At 45.8% G+C, this 20,716-nt stretch overlaps 1 protein-coding gene across 1 annotated transcript in view; it reads right to left on the bottom strand.

The window, feature by feature from the left end:
- Positions 1 to 20,716, bottom strand: part of OBSL1 (obscurin like cytoskeletal adaptor 1) — a 165,093-nt gene that overhangs the window by 85,041 nt on the left and 59,336 nt on the right. The window contains exons 9-13 of the mRNA XM_088472285.1: positions 8,450 to 8,722; positions 6,374 to 6,646; positions 5,700 to 5,972; positions 3,371 to 3,643; positions 1,932 to 2,204 (exon numbers count right to left, since the gene is read on the bottom strand). Of these exons, the coding sequence (XP_088328411.1) occupies positions 1,932 to 2,204; positions 3,371 to 3,643; positions 5,700 to 5,972; positions 6,374 to 6,646; positions 8,450 to 8,722 (1,365 nt within the window). The remainder of the gene's footprint in view (positions 1 to 1,931; positions 2,205 to 3,370; positions 3,644 to 5,699; positions 5,973 to 6,373; positions 6,647 to 8,449; positions 8,723 to 20,716) is intronic.

Here is a 20,716-nt window from a genome sequence, read left to right as displayed (position 1 = left end):
TCACGCACATACAGTCAGGTGCATAAATATTGGGACACTGACAGAATTTTCATATTTTGGCCTCTATTCACCACCACAATGGCTTTGAAATGAAACAAACAAGATGTGCTTTAACTGCAGACTTTCAGATTTAATTTGAGGGTAATTACATCCAAATCAGGTGAACGATGTAGGAATTACAACGGTTTCTATATGTGCCTCCCACTTTTTAAGGGGCCAAAAGTAATGGGACAAACTAAACAATCCTAAATCTAACTTTCACTTTTTAATACTTTGTTGCAAATCCTTTGCAGGCAATTACAGCCTGAAGTCTGGAACGCATAGACATCACCAGACGCTGGGTTTCATCCCTGGTGATGCTCTGCCAGGCCTCTACTGCAAATGTCTTCAGTTCCTGCTTGTTCTTGGGGCATTTTCCCTTCAGTTTTGTCTTCATCAAGTGAAATGCATGCTCAATCGGATTCAGGTCAGGGGATTGACTTGGCCATTGCATAACATTACACTTTTTAGCCTTGAAAAACTCTTTGGTTGCTTTTGCAGTATGCTTCGGGTCATTGTCCATCTGCACTGTGAAGCGCCGTCCAATGAGTTCTGAAGCATTTGACTGAATATGAGCATATAATATTGCCCGAACACTTCAGAATACATTCTGCTGCTTTTGTCAGCAGTCACATCATCAATAAATACAAGGGAACCAGTTCCATTGGTAGCCATACATGCCCACGCCATGACACTACCACCACCATGCTTCACTGATGAGGTGGTATGTTTTGGATCATGAGCAGTTCTTTTCCTTCTCCATACTCTTCTCTTCCCATCACTCTGGTACAAGTTGATCTTTGTCTCATCTGTCCATAGGATGTTGTTCCAGAACTGTAATGGCTTTTTTAGATGTTGTTTGGCAAACTCTAATCTGGTCTTCCTGTTTTTGTGGCTCACCAATAGTTTACATCTTGTGGTGAACCCTCTATATTCACTCTTGTTGTACAACACGGTCCTCAAAGAGTGTGTTGCGTAGAAATGGGTCATGACAGCCAATAACAGCCAGGTGCCGCACAGCCAATCAGGGGCAAAGAGGCATATTTCTTTCTCTACTGCCTGCTCCACGTAATGGATACAGGAAGCATCTAGGGCAGAGAGAGTGATTTTCCACTCTTCCCGGCTCCACTGACTGCATCAGACATGGTGTAGGCAAACTGCAGCAGCAGCCGCTCAACAAACATCTTGCAAACTTACTGGGGGTAAATAAGAAAATGGGGGAAAACAGGTGGTGGTGGTGGTTGTGGGGGGGGGGGGTGATTATGTGTTGTGTTAAAGAACTCTGGGACTGTGGGCTTTGGGTTGGTGTGATGGGATGGCAAGGGATGTTTTTGGTGTGATTGTATATGAACTTTTAGGACTGTGGGCTTTGGAATGGGTGTTTTTGGTGTGGTTGTATTACAGTTTGCCTAAGTTAATGTTTTGGTATACCTGGATACAGACTTCAGGGCAACAAAACATAGAATCAAATGCTTGTTTGTCCATTTGATTCGGTTTTGTTGTCCTGAAGACGGTATCTAGGTATACAGAAACGTTAATGTAGGCAAACTGTATTAAGCTGCTTCATTGACATATTTAGATGTGACTATTTAATACACTATTTGTGCTGCTTAAAGACCATCTCCGGTATTTGCGGCACTCCAGGACCCTCATCCTATGGGACAATACAGGAGATTGTTACATACAGTGCATATGTTTCATATGTGGAAGGCACCCAGGCACATTTTTTGATTACTCCGAGTGCCGGTCAATAAGGTTATTTACATTTATTTTTATATTTTTTCAAATCACGTATGTGGATGTATGTCACTCTTCAGTGTGTCACAGCAGAAAAAAGTTTGAGAACCACGACTGTGCAACAAGGATGTAATGCATCACCCTTCACAACATACCTATAACTTTGACATAGTAAAAGATAGAATCGTCTTTAGCATCACAGACAAACTCTCCTGAGTCCTGAATCTGCGCAGAGGGAATAATAAGCCTGCGATGTCTTCCATCTGATTCCAGCCTGATGTTCTCAATGTCCTCCACTTCAGCTCCATCCTTGTACCAGTGCACCTGGGCATTCTCCCTGGACACTTCACAGCTCAATTCTACTTCTTCCCCAGTCAGGTACATCAGCTCTGTGTCATCGTTAGTGTTCACAATTTTTACTGGGGGTTCTGGAAAGTGATTGGGACAACATTAAAGGACTCCAAGCCTAGCTCGTTTTGTATTGGACTATTGTAAATATTAAAGCATAACTGCACCAAAACTAAAAAAAAAATCTTAAAATTAGATCATTTATCCGGGGTAACAACATTAAACTATTCTTGTTATCTTGTTTCTTTATATACAGTGGCAATACGAAATTATGCTAATACTGCAGGAGGCTTTTTGTGTAAATAGATGCCTCTTGCCCGCTTCTGTGAAGCACTGCTGTGTCTGAGGACACGGCCATCGGATCACTTGCGTGAACTTCGGTCATCTGAGTAACCCTTAGGTTACACGGGATGGGAATGAAATTCACGCTTCTGGGGCCAGTGAAGCTGCGTTTTCGAAAACACTCCCCATCGCAGCCCCTTTACCGTCTTCAAATGGCCACAGTATGTCAATTATGCTGTGGGCGTTACTTTGGAGACGGGAAAGGAGCGGCGACAGGGAGCGTTTTTGAAAACGCAGCTTCAATGGCCAATGTTCACCCAGCATGTCAATCATGCTGCGGCTTAGGGGGGATGGTAGCCACATTTGCAGTACAGATCCTGAGCATGGGATTGTACGCAAACCATCGGTTTTGTGTACACTCTGAACCAGGCCCACCATTCAGTACAGTTTCATTATTTGCTGCTTATTCCCCATGATCCCTCAGTCTACTTACAACCGTACTGAAATAGTATAAGCCTTTTACAAAACAGTAGTCTGGGATTTAGCCTAGTGGTAAAAGACATGTTTGACATCATTGGGGGAAAGATCATTTGGCTGTACTTAGGTGAGGCCAGGTTTGGAAAGATCAGAATTTTTTTTATTTAAAATAAGAGGATCTAATATCAGAGGTTGGAAAACATCTCTATCATATAGGGGTAGCAGACACAAACCCCTGAGTATGCTCATAGCCTGCCAAAAGTAATAGTGTAAACCTATGCATATAGCGTAAACCATGTACTAAGCATAGCTGAGCAATTATTTCTTAAGGTTAACTAGATATGGATTATACTATATAAATTTAGATGACAGGTAAACCCACAAAATAAGAATGTTCATATAAACTGCACCCTCCTATGCAGAAGGTAGCAGTTATGTATATGTATTTCAGAAAGTGGATTTAGTTTTTGTTCATCGGGTCACTGACCTGTTACAACCACATTATAGAAGACACAGTCATCTCTGGCATCACAGGAGAACTCGCCCGAATCCTGCACTTGGGCATTTGGGATAATTAACCTGCGATGTTTTCCATCCAACTCCAATATAACACCCTCGCTCTCCTCCACCTCCACACCATCCTTGTACCAGCATACTTCGGCATTCTCCCTCGAAACCTCACAGCTCAGCACCACCCGTTCTCCGATGAGACACTTGTGCTCTACATCATCACTTGTGTTCACTATTTTCACAGGAGGGTCTGGAATGAGACAGATAAGAGAAGAGAGTCTTTCTTCTATACCCCCAAAACATGTCCTCCATATTCTATGCTACATGAGGAACAGAGTGGCGTGGAAGCTTTAGTACAAAGAAATGAATGCATGTGACATAGTGCAGCAATCTATAATGTTCCTCATATCACTCACATCATATTCTTACAATGTTCTTGATCATTTTCTCTCTTTATGGCTTTCCCTATCTATCATCTCTAAAGCTGTTCATAAAAATAGTAATAGATGTATTAAAAGAACCAATGACAGAATGGAGAGGAGCTAACAACTACATAAATTACAACAGTTTGGGAATTTGCAATAGAACAAGTTGCAATAACACCATGAAAGCGATACATCTTTGGAAGGGTCGGGTTTGTTTCAGTAATTAGTGGACACAAGCCAAAGCTGTATTAGTGGAATTGAGATAACAAACTAGTAGTGGTGCTGCAAATCTTCTTATAAGCTCACTGGTTCCCAGAAGCCACTGCGGACATCCATGCCGGTGTGTGCTCCCCACACAAGGGAATGCAGACCAAAGTTATCAGTTATCAACAAGAAGATCCCTATCCGCCTGGAGAGTTAGAGCACAGCCAACAGGAAGAATCACTATAAGGAGTATACGTAATCCCTACCACCAGGTAAAATAACATCATTGCCCCCAGGGTAATAAAAAGATTTGCAGCACCATTACTAGTTTGTTGTGTATACCTTATTAAATACCATAATGGTGGGAACAATTGCACAATAGTAGCGCAGACAGTTTATTTACAATAAATCCTTAGAGAAAGTGGGACATTTCTGCCTAGTCTGCAGCTCATCATTAGGCCCATACCTCAGTGAGCGCTAGGTATATACCCCTAAATACTTTCAAAGGTATTCATTATATAGTGGATCTGTAGAGGTCACATCCTGCTTGCTTCATAAACCATCTGCTGCGGATCTTGCTTAATGTGAAATACCTGACATATGAGGCTTCGGGCTGTGTGTTCTAATGCATGTTAAAGCTGAAAATAATCCAGAATGGATACTTCCCTCACTCTTTGGAGAGTTGAATGAGGATCTTGCAGTTGAAGTGAGGGACCTCGGAGGAGGGGGTCACCCGGGCTTTGCCGTGCCCATAGCCGCACCCACCTGTATTTCCGGCCCTTTGGTCACTGTTTTAGGTCTCTGGGCCTGATTCAGAGATGGACACAATGCTGATATTTATGCAGATTGAACGATTGTTAGCCATTGCACATGCGTATAGCCGCACTGCACACGCGCAGGGATTGCATTGCAAATACGATCACACAGAGGATTCCCTCACAAAGTGAGTGACAGGTAGTCAGCCAGGGCGGTAACTAGGGTAGTGTAACCTGTGCCATGGCACAGGGCACCGCAGGGCAGGGGGCACTGTTCGGTCCTGTCAAATTTCTGTTTATTATCATTCTCACTTGTAGCCTCTTATTTTATCCCCAACATCTCCTGGCTGCCCCAGAAATACCCCTATCTCTTCCCTGGCCCTTCCCCATGAGGCCATGGCCCTTTTTCAGGTGTTATCTCCCTATTTAATAAATAGGGGGGGCGCCAATACTCTTCTGGCACAGGGCGCCAAAAAGTCTAGTTACGGCTCTGCAGTCAGCGTTTGGGGAAGGTAACGGGGGGTGGTTAGAAATACACAGGCATGTCGGACCGTTTAAACACCGTTAACTGGGTGCCCATGAAATAGTCACTGCGTTCTTGCTGGCAGCAGTAGAGCACTCTGAGTATCTGGAGACCCTCTATGTTAGCGACAGCTGAAAGCTGATGGCTGCCTGATCTGTGTTTGATGTTTCCAATTTTCCAGTTTTGTGCGTGAATGGTGGATGTGAGATGCGGTCACTGGGCGTCTCCAAGCACTGGACGGCGAGTGAGTCATTAGCATATTTTCACAATTGCGATCCGTGAGAGATTGCGTCCATCTCTGAATCAGGCTCTCTGTCACATGTAACAGCCAGATTAGTTACACTAGATTCAATTTATTATGTTGGGGTTTACAGCTACTGATACAGGAAACTCTCTGACCTGTCACCGTCACGTTGTAAAATATAGAATCGTCTCCGGCATCACAGACAAACTCTCCAGAGTCGTCTGTCTGTGTGGCGAGAATGACCAGCCTCCGATGTCTTCCATCAGACTCTAGCCTAATTCTCTCACTCTCCTCCACTCTCTCCCCATCTTTGTACCAGCGAACCTGGGCGGTCTCGCGAGACACCTCACAACTCAGTATCAGCTCTTTCCCGCTAAGACATCTCTCATCTGTGTCATCATCTGGGTTCAAGATCTTCACTGGTGGCTCTGAAAATACAGAAGTTATTTTTTTGTGATAAATTCAAGAAAATGTATATTTGCAGTGATCTAACCATTGGAGGGATTCATTTATAGCAATATCTACGGTACTGCACAGTAATTATTTTCTTTAGTGACTTTTGAATTTCCCCATGGACATTATTAAATACACCATATTGAATTTTGTATATCCCAGCAAAGAGAGTAACTATATTTGAAACAGACGAAATAGATAATATACACTTCTCATCAGAATATTCTAAAATTATGTGGTAGTCGTGAGAATGAAAAAATTTTAAGTTATGGATGTGTGAATTTATCTTTTAACATGCTTTATATACTGATGAGAGGTATCTTTCTATCTACAACATAGATAATAGCACTGGGTGTCAATAAAAGTTGTCACTGACCTGTCACCATCACATTGTAGAAAACAGAGTCATCTCCAGTGTCACAGACATACTCCCCAGTGTCCTCTGGCTTTGCACATGTAATGATCAACCTGCGACGTCTCCCGTCGGCCTCCAGCCTGATACGCTCGCTCCCCTCCACTTCCGTTCCATCCCTGTACCAGCATACCAGGGCGTTCTCCCTGGAGAGCTCACAGCACAGAACCACAGTCTCACCGCTCATAGATTTGTGTTCCGTGTCATCACTCGTGTTTATGATCTTCACCGGGGCCTCTGGATACAGAATAAAATGAATAAGGTGATTTAACAAGAGTCCGCTACAATTTTCAGTCTTTCACCTACTTGGTAAAATACACAGATAGAGCATAGCATTTTAAAAAGATGATGCCCAGCGTGAAAATGATAATATAGAAACTATGGGCCTCATTCACTATGGATCGATATTACGATTGCAGCTGCGATTACACATGCAGGTATGCTGCGTAAATATGCTAATGACTGCAATTGCAAAGCTAGTATAGAGACACCCAAAGCCAGCATGGAGACGCCCACTACCGCTTTCGCACATCCGTAATACCTTCCAGTCCTGCGTATACAGTTGTAATATCGGTCTCTCACGTACAAATACAACAGTTCTGACCTTACTCAGAAATCGGTAACCTCGTCGAACGCAGTGAGTACACAAGCTGCGTATGCCGTCGCAGTCGCTAATTTATGCATGCCCATGCAACGGTGTTCAGACGGACAGGCACAGACATTTCTCCGACCATTCCCCTGTCACCACCCCCAAATGCTGACCTGACGTCACTCACTCTGCGATGGCTTTGTATCTGTGTAGGTGATCGCAATGCTTACTCACACAAGCACACTGCGGTGCATATGCATGCGCAATACCCACCATCGACCGATTGCGATCCATGATGAATCAGGCCCTATATACATAGGACATTTCATTGCAGAACTCTGGGCCTGATTCAGAGCAGGACACTATTTGCGCTCGCTCGTTCAGAAAAAGGGGCCGGATATTTAAATAGAGCGCTCGCTCTTTGCGGTCTATTGACGCCTCTATGTCTGAACGAGCGAACGAAACATGCGCTCGCTATTTTTTAAAGAACGTCCCCTGGCCGCTCGCATCCTACGTCATCTCCGCTATTTATTAGATTAATCGAGTACATCGAAAGGCGTCTGAACTGATCGCAGTGCTTGTGGTAGCATTTTCCTACCGCAATCATGCGAGCAGTTCAGGCTAAAAGACAACCAAGTGACGTGGTCGATGACGCTGCTTTGTTAATTATGCACACCCTTAAAACGCCCGTTTTGACCGTTTGGCACGCCTGCGTTCGGATCTCCACTCCCCGTTTTCAAGCACCTTCCCCTGTTACCACCCACAAACGCCTCATTCTGTCACTCAAATTAGCAGGCATTCGCTATTTTGCGAGCACACGATTTCCGACCGCAATGACTGGTTCGCGCATGCGTATTACAACGCATGCGCAGTTGTGCGAACATCGCCCGGAGCGAACGAGCGGCCGCTTACGAGCGGCTCTGAATCAGGCCCTCTGTCACAGAAAACATTAGTAATTAACATCACTGGATTGAAACCTGGTAGGTGCAGCAAACAGGGCAAGATGTGGACAGTGAATGACTAAGACGTATACTTGGAGAAGGGTCTATCAGACATATTCTGCTCAAACTGTGATTGGCTGGTGGGAAATTGTTGGTATTAAGACCTGTACCTTTGTACCCTAAAGAAAAGATCCTGTCTGAGTGGCACTAGCCCCATGTGAGATGAAATGACCCCTAAAATCACACTTTCCGGTCTACCAGACTACAGGAGACAGTTGCTGATCATTAACATGCCACAAAATATTGTGGAATAACAATGATTAATATTTTTACGATAGAGGAGACCTGGGGATTAGTAGCTCTAAAATAATTGTATTAACGTTTTGATGGGCTACATGGTCCTACAATGTCTTTTGGATTATGGTGCCTGTTGCCTGCTACTGGGAATGGGAGGAAAGGTCTACAAGCCCCTAGGGAACAAAGGCTCCACACCTGTGGGAAAACACTGACCTGTCACCGACACATTGTAGAAAACAGAGTCATCGATAGCGTCACAAACAAATTCACCGGAGTCCGCTGCCTGTGCTGACTGGATTATCAACCGGCGGTGACAGCCATCTGCCTCCAGTATGATGTTCTCACTTTCCTGTATCTCTTTGCCATCCCTGTACCAGCGGACAGGTGCGTTCTCCCTGGATACCTCACAGCTCAGCTCTAGCTGCTCCCCACTCAGTACCCTGTGCTCAACTTCATCACTTGTGTTTATTATCTTAACTGGGGGCTCTATAAGGAACAGAGAAAAAAATTAAATAGATACAAATCCCTCCCCATTGAAGTAGTAATGGACAACATTATATAAGCATATGCTGAGTAATTTATACATAGATTCATTAATGGTCAGTTATAGCTATGACTCCAACATACAATTTGTTCAATGATAGGAGTCATACTATAGAAATCATTCAGGCTATGAAGATCCCTAAAATCTAATATGATCCAAATGCTATTGTACTAATCCTGAGGAAGTAATGATACCAAATGCATTCTTGTCAGTCACTGTCCTTATTAGGACATTTCATAGACATGAACAATAGATACAACAGACAGTACACTCACTGTAAATAATTGGTTTTGAATCAGTGTGAAAAATGATAAGTTTAATGTTCTTAATAGCCTTATGAATATATCAGTGCTCAGAGAGACAATGACTGATCCTAGCAGAGAATACTACAGAGAAGTGGTTTCTATAGCCGGCATAACTTCAATAGGCTGACTCTTGAGATGTGAGAAATGAAATTCAACTCCAGTCCACATTACCCCAAACCTTAAGCAAAACCACACACATGGGCTTGAATTACTTTTCTCTTTGTGTCATTTTATTTGCAGAACCCATGAGTGCAATACAGTGAGAGACTGAACCAAGAGACAAGGACATGGGGGAGACAGTCTGGTGGCAGCCTCTGACCTATCCAGAACTGCAGTCAGATCACATGTGATTATGACACTGCTGGGAACAGCACAATGTGCTTGAATCATAGTTGCACCTTATTCTGACTGTATAGATCTTGCGATTGCTAGCAAACAGTACATGCGTCAGAGCCTGTATACACAACTAAACTAGGAGAACTCATCAGCTCCATTGGCCTCCAATACCAACTCTATGCCGATGACACGCAACTATACCTCTCTTCTCCTGAACTCTCCCCTTCTGTCCTCTCTCAGGTATCCAGTTGCCTCTCCGCCATCTCTTCATGGATGTCCGAGCGCTCTCTGAAGCTCAACTTGGACAAAACCGAACTCATCATCTTTCCCCCTAATAGAGTCTCCACTCCAACCAATCTCGCTATCACTGTTGACAACACCATCATCTCCCCTGTCCCCCAACTTCGCTGCTTGGGTGTCACCCTTGACTCCTCCCTCTCCTTCACAGCCCACAATCAATCTCTGGCTCAATCCTGTCTGTTCCAGCTATGCAACATCGCTTGCAATAGGCCTTTCCTCTCCCAGAATGCTACCAAACTGATTACTCATTCACTAATCATTTCTCGGCTCGACTACTGCAACCTTCTCCTTACTGGCCTACCACATTGCCATCTTGCTCCCCTCCAGTCTGTTCTCAATGCTGCAACTAGACTTATCTTCCTCTCCCGCCGTTCCACTTCTGCTGCTCCCCTCTGCCAAAACCTGCACTGGCTCCCATTCCCCTACAGCAGTGATTTTCAACCTTTTTCAACTCGAGGCACACTAGGCAAGATTTTAAAATTGCCAAGGCACACCATCCGGCGATCCGGCGTGCACGACCTATGCAAAAACATACACATTGGCTCTCACATAAAAAAACACACGCATTGGCCTTCACGGGAATAAAACACACATACAATGGCCCCAAAGATATAACACACACATACATTGGCCCCCACATAAAAAAACATAACATAGGCCCCCACAGAAAAAAAAAACATAGGCCCCCACAGAAAAAAATTAACATAGACCCCCCACAAAAAAAAACAAACATAGGCCCCCACAGAAAAAAATAACATGGGCCCCCACAGAAAAAAAAATAATAGACCCCCCACAGAAAAAAATAACATAGGCAACCACAGAAAAAAAAAATAACAAGGACCCCCACAGAAACAAACAAAAAAACAACAACACATTGCTCTCCACAAAATCAAATCATACTAACTACCACATCAAAAATAAATGTAAATTTTTTTAGACTTACCTGTCTGTCATCGGCTGCAGGCTCCCACGGTGCAGAGCTGTCAGCAGTGGCTGGCTGGTCGCGGGTGGCTAGGAGGAAAGGGCTTCCTGGCCACTGGAGTGAGAGATGTACTGGCTGGCCACGGGCGGGTGGGAGAGAAGGGGTGGCTGGTCGCGGGCGGGTAGTACTGGTTGGCCGCAGGCAGGAGTTAGTGAAGGGGTGGCTAACCGCTGGCGAAGGTGGGAATACTGCCTGGTCGCAGGCGGGAAGGAGAGAAGGACTGGATGGCCGCGAGCGGGAGGAAAGGACTGGCTGAGACTCTGTTGGGGCGGGCAGGCAGGCCAGGCAGGCAACGCGGCATGCGTGACCTGTGATGTCACGCTGCCGCGTTCAGGCAGGTCACGGCCCGGGCGTGCCCCTGAGCCTCCCAGAGGAGCTCAGTGGCAGCGCTGCCCGGGCCGCAGCTCTTTAATGTGACCGGCGGCTCTAGCGCTGCGGCACACCTCACAACCACCCGCGGCACACTACTGTGCCACGGCACAGCGGTTGAAAACCTCTGCCCTACAGAATCCTCTTCAAACTCCTCACCTTCACATACAAGGCCCTCTCTAACTCTACTGCTCCCTACAGCTCCAACCTCATCTCCTTCCCGCTCACTCCGATGACCGTTACCTCTCCTCCACCCTGGTTACTTCATCTCATGCTCGCATCCAAGATTTTGCTCGTGCAGTCCCCCTTCAATGGAATGAGCTCCCTTGCTCGATCAGGCTCTCCCCGACCTTGCAGAGCTTCAAACGTGCACTGAAAACCCACCTGTTCATCAAAGCATGCCCTTCCACCACATCACCATGTCACCAAGTCTCTGTCCCTCCTGCCTCAGCCATCTCTACCGTGCCTACTTCCTGCACTCAGGTCCCCTTCTACACACTCATGCCTCATGTCATCTGCCTGTCTCCCCTCTCCCCTAGATTGTAAGCTCCTAGGAGCAGGGTCCTCGTCCCCACTGCCTTACAGCCTTCTTCTCTAGCACTTCTATGACAGCCTACACCTTCCCAGATGTATTGTGTATGGAGAATTGTGTTGCTAATTGTTACTTGTGTTCTGTTTATAATTTGGTTACTGTATTGTAATGTAATGTTCTGTGTACCCTTTACTGTATGCAAATAAAATAATAATAATAATAATAATAATAACTACAAGTCATTCAGAGTTGTACGGATCTCAGTCACATCTGGGCAGCTATGGGACCTAGGATTAATATTTTGTAGAAGTGCTGATGGAATTGTGAGCTATTCAGAAATTAGTGTATGCAGAGATCCAGTCACTCCTACACCAAGGATAAGGCTGGTGCAAATGCCTGCTGATGGGGACGACTGCTTTTGCCAGTGGAGGGATGGAGTGGTGCAGTCACATAGATGGGGCCACTCTGCATACAAACGTTTTCAGATGTATTTCCTATGTCGAAGCTGGATAATTGGCTGAGACAAGATCAGCTTAAAATTAGATTGAAACTACGCCATCTTGCGACTGGCCGCAAGACACCATCTTGAAAATGTGATCTGCAAGACGCCATTTTGCAAATGGCCGCCCAGCGCCATTTTAGCTAAACTCACACTTAAGTACATATGGCGATGCTATTATTAGCATCAGGCGATCGCACATTTTACCATACCACATACACACATTAATACACACAGTTGTGCTGTTAACATGTCGCACATTAGCAAATGCATAATACCCCGCATGCGAATGCTGTTTATTAGCTTTGTGCATACGCATCTGCCCCAACTTAACCAGCCTCTTTTCCCAAACCCCTAACACTCACACACTGCACATTCACGTAAAAGGTTACATAGCTTTATAAGATTCAAGTTTTATTCATTTATTAATAAAGGCTTAATACATGATAAATAAGCCGTGTTTGGTGTTATACTGATCTGCACTTTCTCAACAGCTTCCCGGTATCATCGGTGTGAAGATCGCAACATGCATTCTCAACTTATGGACCTTAGAAAGTTAAAGCACCAAAATGTAATTTGTAAAGCCAACAGCCTAGATTTGCATGAGGTGGGAAAACGGAGATAACCAGCTGTCGGAGGCTGGTCTGTGTCCATTTGAATCAACCTGTTAAATGCCCTGTAACAGAAGAAACGTGATGGGGAACCAATGGGATCGCAACGAACCTCTCTATTGTGTAGTCTATTTCTGTGGGGGTATAAATATGTTCTGACCCCAGTCTTCAGTCTTCATGCTGATGCTGTTGATGAAGGTTTCTTGCTGATGCCGGAATCTGGTCCCAGAGCGCGTGCGTATGTATAACTATCTTGAGTCTGTATAATTTCTTTGCGCTAAATTGTACTTAGATCTCAGCGTGTAACTAACTGTACTTTGCTTGAAATAATACTTTGTGCTTTGGAAACACATGTTCAAGGTCTAAGGTCTTTATTTTACTGTATGACTGCGTACGCAAATAGCGTAAATTCAAGAAGGTATAGGCAGGTTTTTAGAAGGTATAGGAAGGAGCGTATAGAGGTTTTAAGTCAGTATCCTTACCTAGCTCAAAAAATGTGCAGTACTGTGACCGCTTTATCTGCAACTCTTAATTAGGCCCAATGTGTTTTATAGTCCTACCAACTGATTAAAAATCATGTAGATAAAACGTAAAATACAAGCTAACCCCCCCTCTCTCCCCCTATGTCTGCTTTGTTGTTTTCTGATGTCTCTGCTGCAGGGGTTGGAAGGTATCCTGACTTTAAAGGGCTGTGTGACTTTCAAACTGTGTTTACTCAATTTCATGGTCTCCTTTTTCCGGGCATTTACCTTTCATGGCCCCATCTCAGACTCCTTTCTCTTTTTGGCTACACAAGCAGGGCAATCGGGTCGGAGTGGATGAATGCCAGCTGGCATTGGCTTTAATTCCTATAGGGCTCTGACTGGGAGCTGTTCTTTCCCTCATCTGTTACTACTCTGGCCCCTAGTATAGTGGGCCCCTCTGTTCATGTTCATGGGGCTGTAGATGGATTGGTTCAAACACATTAATGCCCCCACCATTAGTTTTCGATGATCCTGCCGTTTCTTCTTTTATTGCAGTTACTGGAGTCTCCAGGATGGAGCGGTGGACAGGACTGCTTGGGAATGGGATTGAAATGCCGGCGGCTGTTTAGCTGGTTCAAATCCGGACAGTGGTAGCCCGACAGGATGAAGATCCCGACAGCGGCAGGTAAGTCTAGTAACCCCCCCACTCACTCCCTTAGGGGTGCCTAACCCTAAACTCCCGGGGTGGTACCTAACCCTAATTCCCCCCCTGGGGGTGCCTAAACCTAACCCCCTTCCTCCGCACCCTAAACCTAACCCTCCCGGGGGGTGCCTGAACCTGACCTCCCCCCAGTAGCACCTAACCCTAACCTCCCCTTCCCCTAGCCTAACCCTCCCTGGGGGGTGCCTAAGCCTAAGTCCCCCCTGGGTTGCCTAAACCTAACCCCCCCTTCTGCTGCTAAGTGCTAGGGATGGCAGACTTACCTCGATCGGTCCGGCGTCTTTCAGCATTCCGGCGTCTTTATTTTTACGCCTATCTTCAGTCCCCCATCTGGCTTCTGGTGTCGGGATATAGACCAAATGGCATTTAGTTCTCCAGTCTATTAAATACATCCCCCTGGGTGGATGCATCAATGAATTACGGGACCATGGTGGTGAATATGGTCCTTATGGTGTTGCTTGTGTCAGCGATAGCTCTAGTCTTCAGTGACTCTAGTTCCTCCTTGGGTTCTACGAGGAGATTGTGTAAGCTTAAATACATTTTGGATGAAAACTTTAAGGGTAAAAGTAGTGGCCCTGCGGTTAGGCCAGCTAAGGTGCAGCTGGCGGCTAGTAGTTCTGAATCAGAGTTTGTGCATTGCGCCAACACTGCCGTCAGTAGGGGGATTAGGAGACAAATTCTTAAAAAGAATTAATAAAAGTCGCTCTGTCAACTCTTTTGCCATTATAGAAGTGAGTAAGAAGGGCTTGGCAACACCTAAGGCCACTGGGGGTACTGGTACTGGTGATGAGGCGTATCATTAATACAAATAATTGGAATGCTAGTATTTGCCTCTTGTACCGAAGGTATGGGGTGCCTATTGCTCAAGAAAAAAACAAGGGTCCGGTGACATGCTTGTCCTACTTAGGCATCGAGATAGATACTTTGGCGGGTTGTCATCGATTGCCGGCTGATATGGTCCAGCGGTGGAGGGATCAAATAGGTCATTGTGGAGGTAGAAACCAGAAAGGCCTCTTTATGGGAGGTACAGTCATTGTCACATTTTTCATACCAGGTTAAACCCATACGGAGGGTTTTCTGCAGAAAGCTGCATCACAAACTGTATTTGCCTAGGGAGATTTGACTTTATGGTTGTAGTTCTTAAAGGTTTTTAAGGGTGTGAGAATATGGCCTTCTCCACTTCTAGGTATCACATCTTTGCAGTTGTTACAGGTGCGTCAGGGGCCTTGGGTTTTAGCAGGTGGTGTGTCGGGCTTTGGATGATGTCTTTGCACTCCTCTTTGCTGACACCGAATGCTTCTACTGGAGATTTTTCCAATAATAGCAGCCGTCATGCTTTGGACGCTTAGATTAAGTAAACAGAACATAGTGTTCTGGTGCAAAAATTTAGGTGTAGTGCATGCCATTAATAACCCGAAGTCGTCTTCGCTACTTGCTTTGCATTTATTACTCCATTTGGACCTTCGTTGCTTAGAAGCTAATATTAGTTTCAAGGCTCGTCATGTCCCAGGAATGGACAATTGCTTGGCGGATGCATTGTCATGCTTACAGTGGGCAAGATTTAGAGCCCTGGTGCTGTATTCTAGTTTCCAGGCTCTAACTTGTCCTCCTTCTGTATTGCAAATTGCCAAGCTGGTATAGAGGGATTGGCAACCTGACAGCCTGGATCAGTTCCTTGTATTAGAAATTGAATTACTACAGGTAAGACTGACGAGCAATGCCTTAGTGCATATATTTGGGGTTGTAATAAGGAGGGTGGGTCCCAGACATCAACTTCAACAGCTCTGGTGGGCTTTGCATATTTCTCTAGATTATACGGCAGAAAAAATTCAACAAAATAATTTTTTATTTTAAAAGCTATGAACGGCTGGGCAGCATTGCGAGAAGTTTAAGGAGGATAAGCGATGGCCTATCAATGTTGATATACTGTATTACGCTCCCTGGTAGAGGTAGTGTCAGGTGTAGCTTCAGATACTGTATGAAGCAGCCCTTTTTCAGGCGGCTTTTTCTATGGGGTTTTATGGGGCATTTAGAATTGTGAGTTGGTTGCGACATCCAAGGACTCATTGGATTTCGGCCTACTAGTCAGGAACCTTGTGGTTAAACAAACAAAAGAAAAAGAAGGCTCTTTTGTTGGGGCACTCTTCTATAGATATTTGTATAAAATATAACTTTTAATATAATATTAAAACAGTTTTTTGGAATATACTTGGGAAAACAGGTGCATAATCGTAATAACATACATTTATCACGTAGACATATTGACAAAACATACACGAAACATATAAAGAAATTTTGGCGAAAATATTGCAATTAGACTGATTCAGAGAACAAATTCTCATGCAGGGTACTCCTCACATGGTGTCACGACCAGGGGTGACAGGCTGCTGAGATCGCGGCGCTTACCGCTCCGGGCGCTGTGGCATGGTGTTTCCAGCAGAGGTGCAGGTTCCTGGAGAATAGTGTTGGGTGCTGTGAGTCTCCGCAGACCAAGGGCTTCCATCTGGAGGCAGGTGAGAGGGGCTGAGACTGGCAAAGCTTCCATGCTGTGACCACTGGGCGCGGCCATCTTGGATTTGGGTCACATGTCGTTTCTGGCCAATCAGGTTCAGTCTGGGCTGGGGAGGCTAGCAACCAATCCTGCACTACCTGAGGGTACTAAAGGGCTGTCCAGAGGCTCTTTAGTTGCCAGTGCAACGTCTATCACAGCATATGCTGTGAGCTAGTTCTCTGTGCTCCTTTGCTCATTTAAAGTGTCAGTACCAGTGTGTTTCTGCAGACTCCCCTCTCAGCCTTGGTGCAGTTTGCTCCTGTTACTACCTGTCTCCTGATCCCGTCTACCTGCTATACCCAGACTACCCCGGGCCTCTAAGTTCCGCCAGTGTCTCACAGCCTGGTTCTGATCCCGTCGCATGCCACTGCTTCATGAGTCATACTCCCCTAAGGCCGGCTGCCTTCAAGTACCAGCAAACAAGTCCTCATTCCTCATCTGACTCCTCTCCGGGTCCAAGCGCACGCCAAGCCGTGACAGTTTGCACTGGCCAGATGGATTCGGCCAGTGGACAGGATCTGAGGGCCGAGTTGCTCCAGGGTATCGCCAGTCGCCTAGAGGGACTAGAGGCGTCTCAGCGCCAAATAGCTCAGTTCCTGCAGGAAATGTCTCTTCGTCAGGATACGCTGCAAGCTTCCCTGGTTACTGTTAATTTGCCTGCCGCCACCAACCAGCCAGCAGCTCCAGCTGTCCCTGTTCCACCTGCACCATCTCATTTGCACCTTCCGACTCCCAATAAGTTTGACGGGAACCCCAAGTTGTGCCGAGGGTTTCTCAACCAGTGTGACGTCCACTTCACACTACAGCCTGCGAACTTTCCATCTCCAAAATCCAAAGTGGCATATATAGTGTCTCTACTGACCGGTTCTGCCCTGGACTGGGTTTCGCCTCTCTGGGAGAGGTCCGAACCGTTACTAGACAACTACTCTGGATTCCTCACGTCCTTCCGGAGGATTTTCGACGAGCCCGGCAGAACAACCTCCGCGGCGACGGAAATCCTGCGACTTCGCCAAGGGAACCGACCAGTCAGTCAGTATATCATTCAATTTCAAACGCTGGCTTCGGAACTAAAATGGAATGAAGAAGCCCTGACTTCCACCTTTTGGAATGGATTGACAGATCGCATAAAAGATGACCTCGCCACTCGTGATCCGCCGGCTACCCTCAATGATCTTATCTCCCTTTGCAATAAAGTGGATTTGCGGTACAGAGAACGCCAGAGTGAAAAAACTAGGGGAGATCGCTTTAGGTTCCGGCCGACCACTACTCCAACCCTCCCTCCGTCTGAACCTGCGGGTGACGAACCCATGCAGATTAACCGGGCCCGCCTCACGGTAGAAGAACGGCAAAGACGCCGATGAGAAAATCTATGCATGTACTGCGGGGAGACCGGTCATATGGTTGCAGCCTGCCCACGTCTTCCGGGAAACTCCCGATCCTAATCTGTGCCGGAGACACCAGGTTAGGAGTGATGTCTCCGTCTCCGTCAAAAAATGAATCTACCCTCTCCATTACTTTTGAGATCTCCACTGGTTCTAAAACTGTTCTTTCTCTCCTCGATTCAGGGGCCGCTGAAAATTTTATCACCACTGAACTTGTCCAGAGGCTCCGGCTTCCTGTCTCCTCTCTCGACCACACCATCACTCTATCTGCTGTAGATGGCACTCAGATTACCAACGGAATCGTCTCTCAATGTACCCTTCCTGTGCCAGTTCATATCGGAGCTCTCCTCACTGAAACTATCCGATTCCTAGTAATTCCCAAAGCCTCCCATGAGGTCATCCTTGGATACCCCTGGTTACCCAAGCACTCCCCCAATATTGATTGGGGCACCATGCAGATCTTGTCCTGGGGAGAAACTTGTCAAGTATCCTGCCTTCCTCAAATCAAACCCATCAAAGGTAGTTACATTGCAACCACTACTCCAATTCCCTACCAGTATCGCTCCTTCTCCGATGTCTTCTGTAAGACCGGAGCCGATATTCTGCCTCCTCATCGGGAGTGGGACTGTCCTATTGAGTTGATTCCTGGCAAAACTCCTCCACGAGGTCGTACTTACCCACTCTCCCTACCCGAGACTGAAGCCATGTCAGCATACATCCAGGAGAACCTGCAAAAGGGGTTCATTCGACCATCCTCCTCACCGGCAGGGGCAGGATTCATTTTTGTGTCTAAGAAGGATGGAGGCCTGCGTCCTTGCATCGATTACAGGGGCTTAAACGATATAACCATCAAAAATCGCTACCCGATACCCCTCATCACCGAACTTTTCGATCGAGTAAAAGGTGCTACTATTTTTACCAAGCTGGATTTAAGAGGGGCCGTATCATTAGGATACGAGCCGAGGACGAATGGAAAACAGCATTCAATACTCAAGACGGGCATTTTGAATACCTGGTAATGCCTTTTGGTCTCTGTAACGCTCCTGCTGTGTTCCAAAACTTTGTGAATGAGATCTTTCGGGACTTACTATATATCTCTGTGGTAGTATACCTCGACAATATTCTGATATTCTCCTCCAACATTGTCAGACATCGATCCCAAGTCAAGGAGGTGTTAACTCTCCTACGAAAGAACCACCTGTACTGCAAAGCTGAAAAATGCGTATTTGAAGTTCCCTCAGTTCCCTTTTTAGGTTACATTGTTTCAGGTGCCGGCCTTGAAATGGATCCCCAGAAAGTTCAGGCAATATTGGACTGGTCTCGTCCGAATTCTTTGAAGGCAGTACAAAGATTTTTGGGCTTCGCAAATTATTATCGAAGGTTTATCAAAGGATTTTCCACTCTCATGGCACCCATTTCCGCCCTAACTTGCAAGGGGGCAAATCCATCCCGATGGCCTCCAGAGGCTGAAACTGCCTTTCAACTCTTAAAGCAAGCCTTCATTTCCGCCCCCGTGCTGAGACAACCCAACATTAACAAACCATTCTTTCTTGAGGTAGACGCCTCTTCTGAAGCGGTAGGGGCAGTACTATCCCAGAAACTCGAGGATAGCAAGTTTCATCCCTGTGGCTTCTTCTCAAAGAAATTTTCCCAAGCAGAAAATAATTATCCCATTGGAGAGCAGGAATTATTGGCTGTGAAACTAGCTTTTGAAGAGTGGCGTTATCTTCTTGAGGGCGCGATGTATCCCATCACCGTTTATACAGATCATCGGAATCTCCTATACCTAAAAAATATTCAGTGCCTGAGTTCCCGCCTGGCTCAATGGTCAATATTCTTTTCTCATTTCAATTTTACTTTAACTTTTCGCCCAGGCTCACTAAATCAAAAAGCAGATGCCCTTTCTCGATCACTCTCCTCCGACACCTTCCGAAAGTCATAAGGAAACTCCAGTTCTAGACTCCAGAGTATTCACTACCACTTGCATTCAACCTCCTCCCGGGAAGACATTTGTGGCCTCAGATATGCGCAAGCAGCTTTTGAAGTGGGCTCATACCTCTCGTTTTGCCGGACACCCGGGCATACGCAAGACCTTGGAATTCCTGCAACGATCATACTGGTGGCCTGCTATGAAGTCGGAAATTGAAGCTTTTATCGCCTCCTGTCCACAGTGTGCTCAACATAAAACATCCAGACAGGTTCCTGCCGGCACACTCCTACCTCTGTCAGTACCAACCCATCCTTGGACACACCTTTCCATGGACTTTGTAACGGATCTACCTGTTTCTAATGGGTTTACCACCATCTGGGTAGTAGTGGATCGTTTCTCCAAAATGGTTCATTTCGTTCCCCTCAAGAAGTTGCCGTCTGCTCCAGAGTTGGCTCAGTTATTCGTCGACAACATCTTCCGTCTCCATGGACTTCCAAATGAGATTGTTTCTGATAGAGGGGTACAGTTCGTAGCCAGATTTTGGAGAGCTATATGTTCTATCTTTCAAATCAAACTGAATTTTTCAACAGCTTACCATCCTCAGTCTAACGGGTCTACAGAGAGGGTCAATCAAGACCTTGAGACTTTCTTAAGAATTCACATGTCTTCATCACAAGACAACTGGGCGGACACCTTACCCTGGGCCGAATTTGCCCATAACAGCTCCTATCATTCATCTACGGGGCAAACCCCATTCTTTATAGTTTTTGGACTGTATCCCAGAGTACCAGAGTTTCAAGAATTGCCAGTCTTCGATGTACCAGCAGTGACCTCCACCCTACAGAAATTCTCTCCTCCTTACAAAAAGCCTCTCTTCGATATAAATTAACAGCGGACAAAAAAAGGAGAGCGGTGCCCAACCTAAAAACAGGTGACTTAGTATGGCTATCCACT

This window comes from Taudactylus pleione, unplaced genomic scaffold, assembly GCF_031769625.1.
Source record: "Taudactylus pleione unplaced genomic scaffold, aTauple2 ptg000122l, whole genome shotgun sequence".
In the NCBI taxonomy this organism is placed as follows: Eukaryota; Metazoa; Chordata; class Amphibia; order Anura; family Myobatrachidae; genus Taudactylus; species Taudactylus pleione.
This window is presented reverse-complemented; position numbering and strand designations above follow the sequence as displayed.